A 19,302-nucleotide genomic window follows, 5' to 3' on the forward strand; every position below is an offset into this window, starting at 1 on the left:
TACTTTTTAAACCTTTCAAAGCGGAATCTATCACTGATCCAACACTTTTGTCTCACGCCCTTGGTAAAACACGATAGAATTTATTTATTTCGCTTAGCGAGAACCAAACAACTAAAACCTATAAGCATATGATTAAAATATTCGTATTTGTGTTAATCTGCTTGTTGCTTTGTCGATAATCTCCCAAGCGTGACGTCGTGATAACGCATGCGTAAGTTGTGATGGTCATTTATTTTGGAAACCAATCACTCAATGTCGCCGTGTTGAACAGACGCGTGTTGAAATAACGCAACTGATGGCTACGCTCTACGTGATTGTTGTTGTCTTACTTTTAAATTCTGGGCTTATTGGTAGGTATTTTTTGTTTTTTGTGTGATTTGGCTTGAATTTTATAATATATGTTAGGTTTAAAAACGACTTCATATAATAAGAGTGTAATTGTATCCAAAGATCGAAGAAATGCGGTGATCACGTCGGAAAATAACGGATTCTGCTATTGTTGTTTGTTAATGTATTCTGAAATATGTTTCAATATCTACCAACAATAATTGTAGCTGTCAGGAACATACAATATCCGCTCACTAAATTAAAATAATATTCTTCCAAGGAGGGAATTTAATTGCAATGTACAATAATAATATTTTTAAATTCCATAATTATTCTTCCAATTCACAATATTTGTGAATTATATTTTGGATACCGCGACGTATATGGCCACGTGTTTAACCCGGGTGTTATGTTATCAATGTAGCATGTACACTGCAATCTAATTTTATCCAGAACTCGTATTTATTCTGTATATGTGTGTAATAGCGTTTTCCTCGGTACAAGTGCAGAAATATTGGCACCTTTTAATCATGTTAAAGATAGTGTTTTGTAGGAGTGGTGAGCGTGTCTGTTTCCAGAGGCAAGACGTCGAACCGTATGTCATACTTGTATTGCATCGCCTTGTGCGTTAAAGCTACATATTTCTTTCATTATGTCAAATTCACATTTCGACTCCCATATCTGTCAAAAGGAGTTTATTTTCTGAGTATTTAAATTTGTTGAATGTAATTATAGCTAAACATGCAAATCTCTTTCGGGTGTGTATAATGGGAATGTTACAACATTCATACTGGTACATGTGCTATGCGCTGAACTTGTGTGTGTTTTCAACCGTTGGTACATCGTGATAATACTCACACTGGTAGTAAAAAAACGAAAACTTGAATGGATCAACTGAATAATGAAAATACTATGATGTACTGCAAAATTACGAGTTGAATAATCATTATCATGGAACCATTAGTACAAAACAATGTACCAATTCCATTTTCAATGCGAACAACTGCCCACGCTTTCACAATTGCTGAAAGCTGTTACTTACATTTATTCGACAAGGAAATTACATTTATAAAATTAATCCTGTAAAGGGAGCTCTGTCAAGTCACATATCGGAAAATCGCGAGTAAAATCCGATTCGCAGTGCCGAAGTAATTTTTCTATACAAACTACAAACCGCAAATGGAGCTGGATTATTGTTGGGGTGTTTTTGCTATTTATTTTATTTCACAGTATTAGTAAAAATTAAGTCGAATATAAACATAAAACGACATAGCGAGAAACGAACCTTATTACAAAATCGCAGTAGTATTTGAATCAACGTAGATAGGAACCTCAGTAAATGCCCGGACTACTTTCGCACGTACTTAAAAACATGATACTGATTGGCAGAGTTGATAATTTATTACGCATTCTGTATTTTGCAGCATCCAGTTCAGATGTGGACATTCAGGCGATTCTTGTAAATGACCTATTAAACAACTATTCAAAAATCACACGACCTGTATTCAACACTTCTATGGCAACGGTTGTAACACATCAACTTATTCCGATCCAGATTCTTAATGTTGTAAGTATACATCTTTCCTACAATGGACCATGTACACAAACAGCCGTCGAGATCTCGTTGAGGACGAGAGTCGCGTGACATTATTTTTGCTTTGATAACAGTGGAAGCGACGACGGGGGGAATAAAACACCGCTTTTTGTTGCTCTCTCGCTCTCAACAAATACTCAATACACAGAAAGCACAATAGTCAACGAAAAAACAATATACAATTTACACAATTTGTGCACAAGTATAACTAGTGAATCACACACCTACATTTTAACTGCGTAAATGATGAATTTCTTTGCATCGATATATAAATACACGAACAACGAAGAATTGGTCTATATATGGCCTCCAGTCCTAAAATGTCAATAAAAGACAAATTAACAGTATTGATAGTTGTTCATGTTCGTGTTGTTCATGTTCGTGTTGTTCATGTTCGTGTTGTTCATGTTTTCTGTCACTCTCCAACTACATTGAGTAGGTGAAAATTCCGTCACCACCTTACCAACTCAACATAGCTTTTAACATCATCTGTACCCGCTTGAAGGCCTGAATACAATACTCATACTGCGACGTCTATATGTGTACGCTCTTGCTATGTTTACTAAAAACTCACATATATTTGCATAACAAGACACACGCCACATTCATCACACACTCAACTCCACATTCTTATTATCACTTATCTGCAATTACTCACATCACAGATTATACATTTATATTATGTTATATTTACATGCTAGAAAACTTGTCGAATCCCCTCAACAACAATGCTTACTTTCCGTCGATATTAGATGCTGGTCCCTGACCAATGTTTTTGATACGCACCGCTCCGAGCACACGCGATGAATTTGTCGTGTTACGATGTATAACGCGATCATGTATACATTATACTGTTTTAGTATATGCCTCGGATTATATTGAAATTAAATATCATTAATATGCCTATTGTTTTAGGATGAACGCAATCAGGTGATAACAGTAAAGGTATGGGTTGAACTGGTAAGTTTCTCTATTTGTAAATTTGTCCGACGATACTATAAATACTGGCACGTACACTATGTAATAATCTAGTAACTGGGGATTTCATTTGAAATGAAATTGTAATGTATTGAAATGTATTCGCTGGGTTATATTATTCATGTCGATTATGTTTACCGATTATGCTTTTGTAATTTGAATATTATTAGTGTATTTATTTTCTGATAAATATCTATGCCCTCAATGTCAAAGCTCAATGTAGAAAGGATTCATGTATATGCATATATATATATTAACCAAAGTCATAGTATCAATATTATCAGAATAGTATAAAGAAATTAATAGTAAAGTAGTTTATCATAATTATTAATAATTATTCAATATAACAAGACTTTTACGGTGATGAACATAAATCAAGATAGTACAGTAAAATAGCAGAACTCACGTAACGATATTATATTGAATAAATTATCATTTTTTATATATACTATTTATTTGTCCTTAAAGTTGTCATTGTTTCCTCTGAAAATAATAGTAAATGCATAATGGGATGAATATATTAATACCATTGCAATGATAGCATATTCCTTACATAAAAGTGCAACAGAGTTTTGTATAACACATACATAACTAGTGGCAGCATTTCCAGTACTGTGGTAATTGGAGTTTTAGATTATTGAACATGTGAGCGATATTTCATTTTCAGAGTTGGAATGATGAATTATTGCGCTGGAATGCATCGGACTATGGAGAACTTGACAGTGTTCACATACCCATTTCGAAATTATGGCAACCGGATATAACCTTATACGAAAGGTATTGATATGTTTTACACCTAGACTGTCGACAGTCGGTCGTACCTAATACTAATCTGTTATTATTAAAAAATATTGTGTATAAATGTAATAGGCGTGAATAAATTGCGAACGCCGGGACAGGAAATTATGGAGTGCCGACTGTCCGGTGCTGCAATTCACTGGTAACATTTCTTACCAGATCCGGGTACTTTCATATGCAAATGAATAGTCGCGTAGATGTCCATCATTTATCGTGGTCAATCGTGAAAAAGGTCAGGGGTCGCTGGCTACTAGGATTACCCACGACTTACGCGAAGTTTGTCTTGACTGTACTATACGCGATCGCGACACTTTCTACAGCAGTTTTTGATATCATGACACAAACAAATCTTGACGAATGCATTATAAAAGTACTGGAACGTTTAGACTACCATGATATTTCTTCGAGACACTATCGCAAACTACACAGAGGGGAGTGATGTGTTCGTCAGCGTGCCGTGTTAACAAAAACAAAACTCGTCAAAAGAACTCGTTTTGAAACCAAAGATCCCCCACACTTTCAGTTGCCATTTCCTTAGATGAAAATGCCTGCGACCTTTCCAATAACTCTCGCTTAGTTTGTTGAAATTTCTTCCTGAGTCGTAATCATTGTGTTCATAACGTGGACAACCAACGCATTCGGGGGGTCATTTAGAATACATTTGCATACATTATGTTAATATAATTTATTTCGTGACGTCAGCATCAACTATTATTCATATCAACTAGAAACTGCAGACAAGGGACATTGTTTCGCATTTCCCACCAAACATTCACGTCGTTCGAATGTCTAGGAAACACAATTACATTAGGCCCGAGGACTGTCGACAGTCTATTTGGCACCCTGATATATTGTATCACATATGCTTGACGTGCAAAGCTGTTACTCGCGTTTTATGTTTCAATACTCCAGACAAAATAATAATCGTTTATCTTTTTATTTTCGTAGCGTTGCCAGCGAATTCGAACGACACTTCTCCACAGATGTACAGGTGCAATCGGACGGAACTGTGTCCGCACCTCAGCCGATGGTTTACCACGCATCCTGTCCAATAGACGCCACATATTTTCCGTTTGATCAGCAGGAGTGCGACTTAAAATTTGGATCATGGAGTTACGATGGTTCATTAATAGACCTAGAAATTGACCCTACATCCGGGTCGTTGAGTAATTACATACCGAATGGTGAATGGAACCTCTTGACAGTGCCAATTATAAAGCACGCGGTGTACTATACGTGCTGCCCAGAACCTTACCCTGATATTACGTACACGTTGGTCATGCGACGAAGGTCTCTGTTTTACATATATACGCTACTCATGCCAGTCATGCTGATGTTTATCGTGATTTTCGTAGGATTTTACTTGCCGACAGAATGTGGCGAAAGAATGACCATATTTGTCACCAGTATGCTGTCACTAATTGTGTTCCTGACCGTAGCAAGTGAATATCTACCACCTACCTCGGAGACTACGCCCTTCATACGTAAGTTGCTCTTACAATATATGGAACACAGCGAATGAATGGAATTCTTAATGTGATTTCAAATTAATAACACGTGTTATTTGAATCGAGAAGTAGAATTCAATGTTTTAGCTCATGTGTTTTTCACAAAATGTCACTCGTAGTATTAAGACATTTCAATCATTCAATCAATCAATCGATCAGCCAGTCAATCAAAAATATCGTATAGACAGTTTCCAATTTGTTCCGGGTAACATTATGTAAGAGACAAAGTTAACATTTCATAAGATAACCCGCGCGCAAATGGCCGCCTAAATCTCGTTGACAGCGAGAAACCTTGAGATCTGTTTTCTTCAATGTCATTATGTCTATTGTTTCCCACACCAAACCATACTGTAATTGTTGTTCCATCTATAGGGCCACTCTTACTCCTCATATATATTTTTCCCCACAGAAAAATACGTGATATCAACGATTGGACTTGTCGCATTATCCTCAGTTCTTACGGGATTTACAGTCAATTTACATTACCAATCACACGACTGTGCACCGGTACCTAGGCGACTGAGAACCATTGTGTTCAAGTACTTGGCGGTTGTAGTTTTTATGCGACGAAAAACAAGATTTTTCTTGGAAAAGGCAGACAACATAGCAAACATAAAAAGCAAAGAATTAAACAACGCATTAAACGATGAAAATACAGCAGAAATCGATAAAGTTCAGACCAGCGAGTGTTCTAATAACACCATATATAACAATGATAACATCCGGGAATGGCAGATGTTGGCAAGTGTTTTTGACCGACTATTTCTCCTATGCTATATAGTGGCGTTTACCTTTCTGACTGGAGGTATATTTATATACCTGGGAAATAGAAATAATAAGGTTGTCTACCACTAATTAATTATAAAAGCCTTTAAAGTCAATTTTGGAATACCGATCACGCTATAAAACAATACATTGTTTTAATTTAGTAATCTCGTCAATTATAGTAGAATAATCGTGCGCTCATGTGATCACCTTCACTTGGGCATTTCTGTCCCGTCGTAGTGGAGTATATTGTTTTGTTATTAGTATAAACTAAGCATATTGTGAATGTGATGTAGTAACTTCAATTATATCATGAGATTTGATATCTATAATGACATAAATAAACAAATAAAATATCCTGATGAACACAAATAATAACGAACTCTTTTGTTTTCACTGTCTTAATATACGTTTGGTGTTTACGGAAGTATATTTATTGAATTGATTATTTATTATCCATTCAAAATAGCTTCCGAAGTAGTGAACAAGATATGATGACAATTATAGGTGATATGTGCCTGCACCGAGCCAGTGTCCAAGCTAGGAAAATGGCTGCGTCATCTATTCGTAATTCGCCAATGGCACAATGTTCATTCTATATTAACACCTGGGCAAAGTCAATAACACTTTTAAGCTTAGAATGCGTGGTTATATATCATAAATAAATTTCACATTATACATAATAATAACTTAACATTATCAAATGTATACTGAAAGGAATAACAACTATATGACCTTATGTGGGACACTTGATACATCTATATCTTTTTTATAAAAATCATTTCAGTAAGTTAAATTAAATAAATAAATACATCCATGTACTGTTCGCTATGATTCTCGTATTTATAGCGCAGAGATGTCTTCAAGGTAAGAAAATAGAGAAACACTATTTCACCATATTTCCATAAACAGCATAACAGTTAACATAAGCAAGCGAAACAATTTGATTTTTTTTTAATGCTCTTTTACTATTTTTTTCTATATTCTATTTTGAATTCTTCGTGTATATTATATACTTAAATTGATTGATTTGAGTTATGAGCTTGTTTACTATAGTTTTGAAGAATGATTTTAATAAAAAATATCTGATAAAAATGTTAAAAGTTAATATTTCTGCGATTTGTATGTACTGCCCTCAACGTTCAGATATAGTTAGTGCGATACGTTTTTAGAAAGTGCACAGATTTTTTTTTAAATTATTTTGTTTGTCTCATACGTCATCAGTGGAAAAAATACAAGGCAAATAAAAAAATACATTTCACAATTTTCCCTTTCTATTATAATCCATGATATGGGTACTTAACACCTTTCTGCATTGCGGAGATTTTAATTATTGCCTGAAATGCAAACTGTAGTGGTAGCGCCCTCACAGTTTCATTTGTGTGAGATAGTAACGCCTTGAGAAAGAACTGCATGTGAGGATATATAAAATCAGTCGTGCAAAAATAAAACAAACTTTATATTTCCTTATTTTTGTTAATTTACCTCAATAGTGTGTATAATCATGATGTTGTTAGTAAAATAAGTATTTTTTATGATGGGTTAATAGTTACCTAAACTTAATTAGTGGGAGGGCAAAATCACAGTCAATGATATGTGAAAATAGTATTGTCGGACTGCATACACGTTGTAAAGAAATGTTATGTTACTAGTTTCTCCCACTGAAAGTAATGTGTTTGTGTTTGAAAGAATCAAATCACGTTTTCTTGTCATCATGTCATTACTATTACTTCTGAATGATAGTTTTTCTCAGTAAACACCAGGAATATGAATACATCGCCAAGACACTGAGATGATTATTTATATTAGTGAGGTAAAAAAAAGGAACTTTATAACAGAAGAAAAAATAGATATACAAATATAATTCAATAAACAATAATGTAGAAAGAAATATTATCCGGTTATTGCTTGATGATTCAGATTATGTATATATTTTCCGAAATTGGTCTTAACAGCAAGACAGGAAAATTGACTGATTAATTCGAATATGGATGGAATGAATTACATCTCACCAATCACATATTTTGCTAAATTGTGCGGACAAATGTTTATTGAAATTACCATAAAGTACATTAGTTATATATCAAAATCCAATATTAATTGCAGTATATATTTTCGAAGACATTACATTGTTATTCTCATGTAATCTTCGTTAGTGGGAATAATAATATTCTCACTAATAATCATTGAGAAGCACTTCCTGTTTAATATTTTACACGATTCGATCAATATACCTCTCATATAAATTGCGCTTCTAGTGACTTCTCAGACGTGAATAAGTTACAAAAAAAAACGTTTTAATTGTTGACATCGTTTCGGTCTGTAGTCGTCAATGAAGATTATTTTTTTTCGAAATTTCACCAAATACTAGACCAGTAGTCGATTTGAACAACATTGATTTACCCATATACGTCATATTGACGTCACAGTAACATTACATAACTAGAAGGCGCGATTGATAGGAAAGAACTTGATGTGAACTGCGATGTTGAATCTAATTGGTGCACGCAATAAACAATTATTAATTATGAACCTGATGTGACAATCCACGTCATGGAGGGCGGAATTTATTATACGTTGCTGACCTTTGAAATGAGTTCAGCTATCACCTACTGCACATCTTCGCGAGCCACTATGCCATGCAGTGGCGGCGGCACCGTGGGGCAGTGGGGGTGGTTGCCCCCACGATAAAATAAGGTGAAATACTCATCTATATTTGTGAAATATACCTAAGTGTACCATCAAAATTGGCTCAAGATTTGCTCCAAAATTTGGTCTAGATCATGGGCGGATTTATAGGGGGCCGTACCCACCAAGAAAGTTCGCGCCTTCGGCGTTCAATTTGTTGACATTCACATAAAATCTTCGCCCCACAATCAAAAAAGCTGCCGCCGCCTCTGCGATGTAACTGTTATATTGACAGCAGTAGAGATAACTCTTGAGCGCTGAAGCCATTTTATGATTCAATTTTTTTGCTGCAATAAGCCACGGGAAATTTAAAACGCTGAAATAAAATCCAACCACGTGTATACAGGAGCCGTGAATAAAATGTTTGCTTTTATTCTCGTTGATAACTCAAAATTTGAAACCTAACGAAATATTTTATGACTGTTAACTGTTTTGCGACGTTCGTTTGAAATGTGTGTCTAAGTGGAGATCACGATTAGTTTGAATTGATTTGAAGTGGCATATGTCAGGCAATATACAAAGACTTTTCACCATCTTGTCCACAGGGTAACGGTTTTGGTTGCTATGCTAGGTTTTACTGAATGTTTCTGCTATATTCAATACATTTAACAATCAATGTCTTAACACCTAGTATTACATCCACAAATTGGTGGCATGAAGCATAATACTTCCTAGTCTTTGGATCAACTCAAAATCCATCTTTGAGCATTGGAGAAAAGTAACACATCTTGGCATATTATTTTACACTTACGTGAACACGGGAAATACCGTCTGTATAATATATTATTAGAAATATTTTATTACTATTATTAATATATTTTTACTAAAACAAAGAGGTTATATCATTTATAACCTGCACTCTGGCTTTTCATAAAGTGTATTTCAAAAAACTCCCAATTACTCATCACACGGCATAGCTCATACTCGGATCCTACGCAACAAATTACATTATTGCTCGAATTTGTTGCACCGATCAACAAATCTTAGAATATACATTCTTTTGCTATTTTTAAATAATATTTTTACTTTGTTCTGGAAAGGCGTCACAGAGCTTTTTTTTTCTTGATTTGTGGCGCTGTAGAAATGCCTATGTCCAAGACAGCAGCTGAATCATGGACACATATTGTTTGACACATACGTTCAATACTAATTGACATTTTTTGAAACATTTAGTTAATTAGATTATACAAGGTCACAGATAAAGATGATGTTGAGGTGGGTCGCAATGGATATATATTGTCAATAATAATAGACCACTTGCGTATTTGCATCACGTGGAATTTTTTCCGCCATTTTGTCGTTCTTGTTCAAACTTAATTTTTTTGCGGGCTGAGGGGGCGCGCGCATGAATCGCCTCCCCCCTAAATCCGCGAGTGATTACCGCGAACTTCGGGAAAATTGCATTAATTTTGTACAAAGTTAGGTTAACATGAGTCGCAGGCGGTTCACGTCATACATGAATCTCGGAGAAGCTTGCAGCGTCACTGACGTAATTGAACAACACATCTTGAACTCCGCGTTTCGGTGCTTGTGTGCAATTCGCGAGACCCATCAGCAGAACCAGTAAATATAAATGTTACCATCTGTAATTTGTAGCTGACCGTGAGCACGTGAACACATCAAATAAGACATGCCAAAACATCGGGTTGACCTTCGACATCCTAACAACCTTTGACCTCCTAACAACCTTTGATCTTTTCTTAGCTGCCAATACGGTTAACGATAATGTAATATACTAGTAATTGCGTCAACATAATTGAAGCCGCGCGTGATTACTTAATGTTGCGTCATTTGCTTTAATGTGTGAATATAAGCCATTATTATACATCTGTCACTGTAACGCCATGAGTTACAGCGTGCCGTAATTTTGCAGTATTTTACGGGATATTTTCATCCTACCATATAAAGGAATGCGAATTCCAAATATGGAATGATTACGCGCGTATGCGTCCTTTAATAATAAAAACAAACATGGCTGCCACCACACAAACTTTACACAAAGAAGTTCGCTGATTCTGTTCTAGTTTTTGGATTTCGGCATCCTCATGATGTATCCTTGGAAGGAAAAGCTGTATAATAATAAGGTCATTACAATGATACCTCAAAGTATGCTCTCAGACAATACGCCGTCGAATCCTCCGCTGCGAATCGGTCCATACTGCCGATGTACTGTCTTCGTGTATACTTTAAGGTATACTCGTAATAACCTCATTATATAGTCAAAGGTCAAAAGTGCGATTATTTTGAAGCTTTAAATACAACTCGGTAAATAAACGTTAAAAGTTGCATAGTTACCCACAAATGAAATTCACTGAATTTTGCCCGAGTTGCACGGTTCTATAAGGTAGCCGGATATATTACGAATAAGTCTCTGTGGATGTAAATACTTCATTATCGCCAAAAGCAATTATTTCATGGTGACTGTTGTCACTTGCAATTCCTCGAGGACACCTAAACAAGACTTTACGTTTGTCATTGAAAATCTAATTAATGAGGTCGATGACCGATACACGTGTCCAAGGATATCTGTATACGTAATTGAACGAGTAGATTAACAATTTACTCACGGTTGTGAGTGAATATAATTTTGCTAACCTCACGGACCGAAGGCCGAGTGGGGTGCATACCACCCCCACCCCCACAGTCGTACAACTCGTACAATTACCGACTTATACTATGAACAAGCAATAAAAATAACAATTGCGAAATTAACATAGCTTTGTTGCAAAAACTACTTATTTGCATATAAAACGCAGCTTCTACGCTACGTCTGACAAAATCACGAATTCTCAGAAACAACTCGATGTATAGGCTGAGGGCAGTATTGACAAGTCACTGTAATTCTGGATGCTCGTCCTGTAACTATTGATTATAATGTAATTTGTTTGTTTTTATAAATTTTTAGTTTGTTGGCATCATACTAATGTTTTTACCTTGTTTACTTCATCATTATTATAAATTAGATCAACTTGCCAAAATAAATTAAAATCATCTGCATATAGTCAAAATTAATTCTGAGAGAAACTGTACGTGTCGTTAATTAAACCTCGGGGGGTTCTCACTAAATTCGTCTAGCTACAGATTGACGTTACGCATGCGCACAAACTGGGTTCTTTGCGTTGTATAGCTAAGTAATAATTGTAATGGGAATCCGCTAATGATGAAGACTGTCTAACATAATTTTATGATTTCCGCTGTCAAACATTTACAGTAATCTATGAATAATAACACCCGTTGAGTTCTCGTGATCAATTTCCGAATCGATTAACAATTATTGCATCAAAGTAATTAACATTTTTGTGCTGTTTTGTTCGTTCTTAAACTATATTGGTGTTCATAAAATATACTGTGCTTATCAAGATTTTCTGAAATTCTTTTTTTTTTGTTGGCGGATTCAAATATTTCACTATTAACTAGGAGAACTGTGACTGGTTTATAATTACCAATTTTCTTTTTATAGATTTCAGTTTTTGTGGAAAATTTCCAGTTGAAAATCATAATAATCGTAATTTAAAGTAGCTTTAATGTCATCATTGCCGGGCAAATTATTTGAATAAAGGTTGTTGATTAGATTACGAGCCTCAGATTCGGGTATAGATCTCCAATGGAATGCAGTCGGAGGCGGATCATTTAAGTACTCTTCAAAATTATTTGACAGAATACTTAAATTCTTAGTTATTGGTTTTCTTAGTTCGACAAAAATATTATAAGTAATTTACAATATCCTGCAGTTAAATATGAATGTTGTTTGTGTTATCTAATGGAATTTTCGAACGATTTGTTATTTTTATATAAGAGATGTGAGGTATTTTAACTGTTTTCAATGTATTTGTTGATATATTGTTATATCTTTAATGACGTGTATGAACAGATTAACGAAAATCTCCTAATACAAGGTTGTTGAACATTCGTCGTTTTTTGTTTTGTTTTTTGCTGTTGGTTTTACGTAATGCTATCCATGATTTGTCCTTTGAATTAGATTTTCGTTTTAAGGGAATCTAGTTTATCTATAATATTTTCAAATTTTGTAATAAATTCCCAATAACAGAATGATACTGAAGAATTTGGGATGTCCAGCAGCGAGGGGTGTATATCCGTGCCAGGTCTTTGACACGAAATGACACCAAAGAAATTATCATTCTGGTTTTGGCACTTTGTGTATGAACCATGCTTGATCGACACGGACCTAAACAACCCAGCAAATTCTCAGCTAAGTGTCTAATTATTTTTGTTCATCCCTGTGAATCTGTTGTCTTGAGTGGGTGGTATTGTGTTGATTGGGCGAATTAAATGTCAATGTCGTCGTTGGTTATCTGCATGATACTAACCGACACAAGGTCCATGTGTATGCCGATTAAGATGCTAATCATATTAAGATATAGTGAATTAAGGTGCGGCGTACCCTTCCAAACGCAGAAAATGTGTACGTTGTTGGCCATTCATTTATACAGATGTCATGTATTTCAATCATTTTGGGTTCAGGTTATTGTAGCAAGTTCTGTGCAAGGCTCTGAATAACAACCGATAAAAGTGCATTACTGACATTAAAGATGTAGAATCAGTTCGTCTACAAGAAGCTATATGTCATACACTGCGACCACGAAACCCTGTAAACTAAGATAAGGCGTCCACAAATCGCGATATCACCCTAAACTACATTGTAAACTCAAATTATTGTCATATTCGTATTGTAAAAAAATGTTCATTTTGATAATAATTTTGCACAGTGCAATTGTACATACATGTATTAAAGATATGTAAGATTTACTAATTTACATACGAAATATGTGTTATAGCAGAAAATGGACGCTCAGACGAAAAAAGTGCACGTGACCATGAGTGGTATAAATATATCTAAGTGCAACGCATCAAAATGTTATTGTTGTTGCATGAAAGTTTGTAATGAATTTTCATCTTTAGATACCTCCCTAATCAAGTTTAATACTATGTTAAACCAAACTTCCAATCGCCATCTCCCAATGGCGTTGTAAGATGTTGACCAATCTGACTATATATTCTAGAGATGTTATGGTTGTTTTTGTCTGCGATCGCTGTTTCATCGCTGCTGGTGTATAACATTGACCAACTACATACGCGAATCACGTTCAACAGCACTCTGACGTAGTTTGTCAACCAAATAAATCGCGGCTTACTGAAACAGGTTATCTCGTTTTCGTACACGGCCTTTTAGCAGATCCTTCGAAAATTGAACGCGATTTGAGTAGACAGTTGGTTGTACAAAGAGGCGTGTACACCAAAGGCAGTAAACCGGTGAACAAATATTGAAACAATCTAAGGAAACTAATTCATACTAATTATTCTATGTTGTATTTTATTACGAACTTCAGAAGATGTGTACATTGACTTTCATAAGTGGCAATTACTTGATAGGTTAAATCAAAAATCAATTTCCTTAATGGTTATCTCAATCATTTCGTAATTATGCAGTTTAAACATTGATATTGACATTTGGCAAAAATACTCTGTCACGTGTATTGTGGAATAATCTGAGGCGTCCGTGTACATGGCGTATTCGTTACTTGTAATTATTCATTCACACGTCATGGAAATGTCTTTTGCTTATTTACATAATTGGCTCCAAGACCGTTTGTAACCAAGGACATTTTAATTTAAAATAGGAAATTAAAAATATTATTCATAATTTATCTGCAAACAAACTGAGCTCATCTCATATCAAAAATGCTACCGAGTATTATAGACTATTGAATTATTTCAAACTAAAATGTGAGCTTATTTATCCACATATTGTCCAATTGTACCACTCGTATTATCTAATTGTAACAAATACGCTTACTTTTAAAACATCTGATCACATTGGTGGATTTTTTTTTATTTTTCACTATGTAATCACTGTGTATGTTGTGGCGTACCAAGTTTGAATGGGGAGATTTTACTTGTAGCGTAATTTAGCGATATTTTAGTGAAAAACTAACCAGTGGAGTACACAGTTTATCGTCTTTATATTTTCTAAAGTTTGTAAATCAATGTCTGTGTTGTGCAAGAAATTTCACTGAACTTTGCGAAGATTATGTATGTCTGGGTTAAAACTGTTGACATTCATATTCTGATTCAAAAAATATGCCGAATAGTAGGCGACAATTAAACAAATCCTGAGACTATTTGATTGAATACTTGTACAGATTATGGTTACCACGATACGGCCGTCAATATCGTAGTGTAACAACAACAACAACAAATTGCACGTTCGAAGCTTAGCTAGATTTTGATTTGAACAGCGGTACGTTTTTTTGTGAATTGCACTTTACATATACACCTAGATTAGAACAACTATATATTCGTTCACTTCGCTTAGATTATCCGAGAACGACGAATGCGCACGTGTCCGGCCTACTCCACACATAGCAAATTAGGCATTTTGTCTCTTCTTGACTTACATACGACGTTTCTACGTGCCGTCACATAATGTACGTGACAAGAATGAATAAACACTGTTTATTAATAAAAGTAATAAATATACAACACGTCACTCAACTCACAATACATAATTTACCCCTCGTGACATCTAAGAATATTAATTTAAAATAAACAATTACGTTGCGAGTTTCTTATAACTTCAATTAGTTATAGTTAATTGTTTTTAAGTCTATTTGAAATTAATTAATTACAGAACCGGAAAGAAATGTCTTTCTTGAATTATAACGCTATAATATTATATTAAATTTTTATAAAATTGCGACTGGTATACGAAAGTAGGGATCACGGATAATAATTAAACAACTGTTCTCCGCGGCGCATGCTCAGAATAGTATAGCAATGTTACCATTGCATTGTGGGAATTCGCACTTGTTATATGATCAGTGCAAATTTAACACCTAATTTGGATTAGGTTTACGGTGAAGCAGTTCTGTGACATGCTCTCTTCCTGTCCACTCTCTTATAAGCATGATAATGTATGTACAATCGAAAATTGTTGACGGATTCCAGGATGAAAAATAAGTTTTAAAATTAGCACTATAAGCAGAAAATCGGTAACATTGCGTGACCGTTGTAACGCCTCAACCAAATGTCACGAGATAATACGATATAGAAAGAAATGTAGATAAAATATTTGAATTAATAGGAATAGTATTGCCCCAATAACTACGTAACGTTCCATTCAGTAATAATTGTCAAAAATCAAAAGCAATTGTCGAATAAATTAAAACACGTGTATTCAAACTCACACAGACATTTCTTATAAGATATAGCTGAATATATAATGGATGAATACTTTTAACTTATTGAAAGATAATGATTTATATTAATAAACTATTATTTATTTATTTTAATTAAATAATCAATAGTATCATGATACCATGTCGACAACTGCATTCATGTGCATAATACAATAATTCGATCGTCTTTCACCATTCATGTATGTTCGATTGTTTCAATACTTATCATCTAGTATACAAAGGTTGTCTCTACTTGCAAGTAAAAATCGTTATTTTAATAAATAGATTATAAATCTTTCAAGTGGAGAGGCGATGAGAATTTCATACTTCCGGACTTCATTTGGTGGTCGCGCGCGTTTCATGCCTGGACGTATAGACCGTTTACGTTACGGATTGGAATATTCCGGATATATGATTTTAAATATTCAACAAAACGTATGAAAAATAAATAAATAAATAAATAAATAAATAAATAAATAAATAAATAAATAAATAAATAAATAAATAAATAAATAAATAAATAAATAAATAAATAAATAAATAAATAAACGCCGTGTTTGTAACGTACGTGTTATTTGTAAATAAATAAATGTAAATACGCCGTGTTTGTAACGTACGTGGTATAAGTAAATAAATAAATATAATTACGCCGTGTTTGTAACTTAGAAGTTATTAGTAAAGAAAATAAATATAATTACGCCGTGTGTGTAACTTAGAAGTTATAAATAAATAAATAAATAAATAAATAAATAAATAAATAAATAAATAAATAAATAAATAAATAAATAAATAAATAAATAAATAAATAAATAAATAAATAAATAAATAAATAAATAAATAAATAAATAAATAAATAAATAAATAAATAAATAAATAAATAAATAAATATGCCGTGTTCGTAACGTACGAACCTTTCGTGGCCGAAACTTCCAACATTAGTATTAAAAAGCATCTGGACCGAAACGTCCGCCATTCAAAAAATTCAGTCCAAAACAATTTATGGTTCTATGTTACTATATTACGTAGACTGTTGTACATCTTATATAAATCAACGTTTATTTTGTTATTCTGTTCTTATTTCATAAATAATTTGAACTGTATACCGTTGTGTAGCTCTATGTTTTGGAATGAAAGCTTATTTCAATTCGACGTATGGTGTGCTACAATGAGCAGTTATGGCCGTTCTTAATTCTTTTTTTTTATTTTCTCCAGCTCACAATTCGTATTGAGGTCCTGTGTCCAGTTATACTAGCAACGACGGTGTATTTCTATTTCTACACTCTCGCCTTAATGCTATCAACCTGTCAATTTTATAGGAAAAATAACCCAACAATACTGTTGCCTCTCCATTCAGCATCGCCAAAGATCTGCACAATAGACTTAGAACAAAGGCGATCATAATGTATCCAATCAAGCAGCATTCACCTCTGCTGTGACATTGTTAGGAGCTAGAAAACCCGTAAGTTTTTCGGAAACTATTGTGAATATCATATTTCAATTTCAATTATTAAAAGTCGCTTAAAACACTTCGGGAGGAATTAAAATGGTTACATAAAAAGTAAACATGCATTCACTAACAAATCTCACCACAATATACGAATAATAATGGGAAAAAAAACTCTTATGAAATACAATTAAAATTTACAGATTCAAGATATGACACTGTAATAAGCAAAAGTCCAATTAAAATAAGGGGGAGATGTTCTGTCTTTTAAGGAAACTGTTTTTAATAAATTTTGCCAGTGATATATGAATCATAGTGTTTTGTGTTTTTGCTTTTCATTAAAATTAGTAATTTCCTACGATTGTTCATAAAGTTGTTTATATTTTTGTTAGTTCCTTCTACCAAGATCGTCCGCTGTAAGCTATAAAGTGAACAGGGCATTATAAAGTGTTCTTCGTCCTCCTTTCAATTCTTCTGTTATTCTTCGAACCTCACATATTCGTTTATCTTCTGGGATGTTTATCATAGTGCTGTTTGTATGACAAATTCATGGTTACTCGCATGTGTGTCAAGATTTCCATCTAAAACCAAATCAGATTCGAAGACAGGGAAGAAACGTCAAATGGGAGTAAACTCTTATCAGTCGCGGTTTACATAGCATTAGCGGTAAATAAACTACCCTCTGTTATTTTTACAGTCACTATATCACGGTATCTGTTTCTAAGCAGGTTTTCTGTATATACTTATACACAGCATTGATACTTTAGCCACGGTTACTAAAGTAACCGTGCTTTAGCAGATGGTCAGTTAGGACTATGAATACCAATAGTCATATATTTGCATATTTCTGCCCAAGGATCTTCGCGAAAGCTTTTAATTGGAACTAGCGGATTGTTTGCCTAGTTTACTTCTTGTAATTTAATTAGTAATTCACTAATTGGAAGTTTTGGCGGCGTTTTTTTTAGCAATGGTTACTAAAAGAACTGACTATCCGCGGCTTTTCCTATGTTCAGATGTTTTTTTGTTTTGGGGCTTAACTTTTTAATCTAATAAACAACCGATCGAACTAACGCGACTATAACGTAATGGTAATGACGCGATATTCTTTATTGTTTCATCAAATAACGCGAGATATTGCGCGATGTAAACAGGGAGTAGTTGGGTCGAACACAGACTCTTCAAGGAACTCTGGGCCGTAGTTCATTTTCTTATCTTTTCTTGGTTAAATAATCTCCACAGATGCGACAAATCATATGTAAGTTATGTCTATGTTTTTTCTCCATGTTTCTGTAAATATACAAAAAACGAGAATAGAGATGCTCCAGTAACATACTGAATATTAAAATTTTCACAAATTCTGGGAATATTCAAACTAATGAGAAATACTATTATACTATACTACGATGTATTCATATCATAAAGTAGAAGATATTATAAGTGTTGTAACTCGCTAAAAAATTTGCCGATTTGGACAGAAAACGGCGATCGAAAAATCAAAACACACAGATTTTGAAACCGGTTAGATCTGCTGAAAGTATGCTCATGTGCGTTCGGCACTTGAATGAAATTACGACAACGCACGAAGCAGGTAAATGCGAGTGCGTTCGGAAATATTCGGAAATCTTCGGGTTAACGTGTGTCAATAAACTACCAGCAAGGTTACCGAGGCATGCATGCTACGGACGTAATCCCCAATTCACACCTATATAACAATCGGTGTTTCTAGCCTGGTTTACCATGGAAGGTAATAACGTTAGTACCTTCTATGGTTTTACCATGGACCTATAAACATATTTATAGGTCCGTGGTTCCACGATTGTCATGGCTAAAAACGAACCGTGCTTCAACGTATTTCCTTGACGATCACACGCGGCGTAAAGTTCTCCAACAGTAGTTTGAGAATACCCATGAAAATTGGTATATTCTCAAAAAGTCAAATACCCATAAAAATACGAAATATAGAGGCAATAGCAGAAATTAGACCACATGGCAAACAATGATTCA

At 34.2% G+C, this 19,302-nt stretch overlaps 1 protein-coding gene across 1 annotated transcript; it reads left to right on the forward strand.

Moving 5' to 3' along the window:
* Window positions 1-253: 253 nt before the first annotated feature.
* On the forward strand, window positions 254-6,348 carry LOC144350761 (neuronal acetylcholine receptor subunit alpha-9-II-like). The gene is made up of 6 exons (XM_078008840.2): window positions 254-350; window positions 1,752-1,894; window positions 2,837-2,881; window positions 3,567-3,676; window positions 4,646-5,181; window positions 5,615-6,348. Exons 1-6 carry the CDS (start codon window positions 296-298, stop codon window positions 6,058-6,060), a joined length of 1,335 nt encoding a protein of 444 aa, XP_077864966.2. The 5' UTR covers window positions 254-295; the 3' UTR covers window positions 6,061-6,348.
* Window positions 6,349-19,302: the final 12,954 nt, after the last annotated feature.

This window comes from Saccoglossus kowalevskii, chromosome 5 (genome assembly GCF_978046115.1).
Source record: "Saccoglossus kowalevskii chromosome 5, keSacKowa6.1, whole genome shotgun sequence".
NCBI classification, from domain to species: Eukaryota; Metazoa; Hemichordata; class Enteropneusta; family Harrimaniidae; genus Saccoglossus; species Saccoglossus kowalevskii.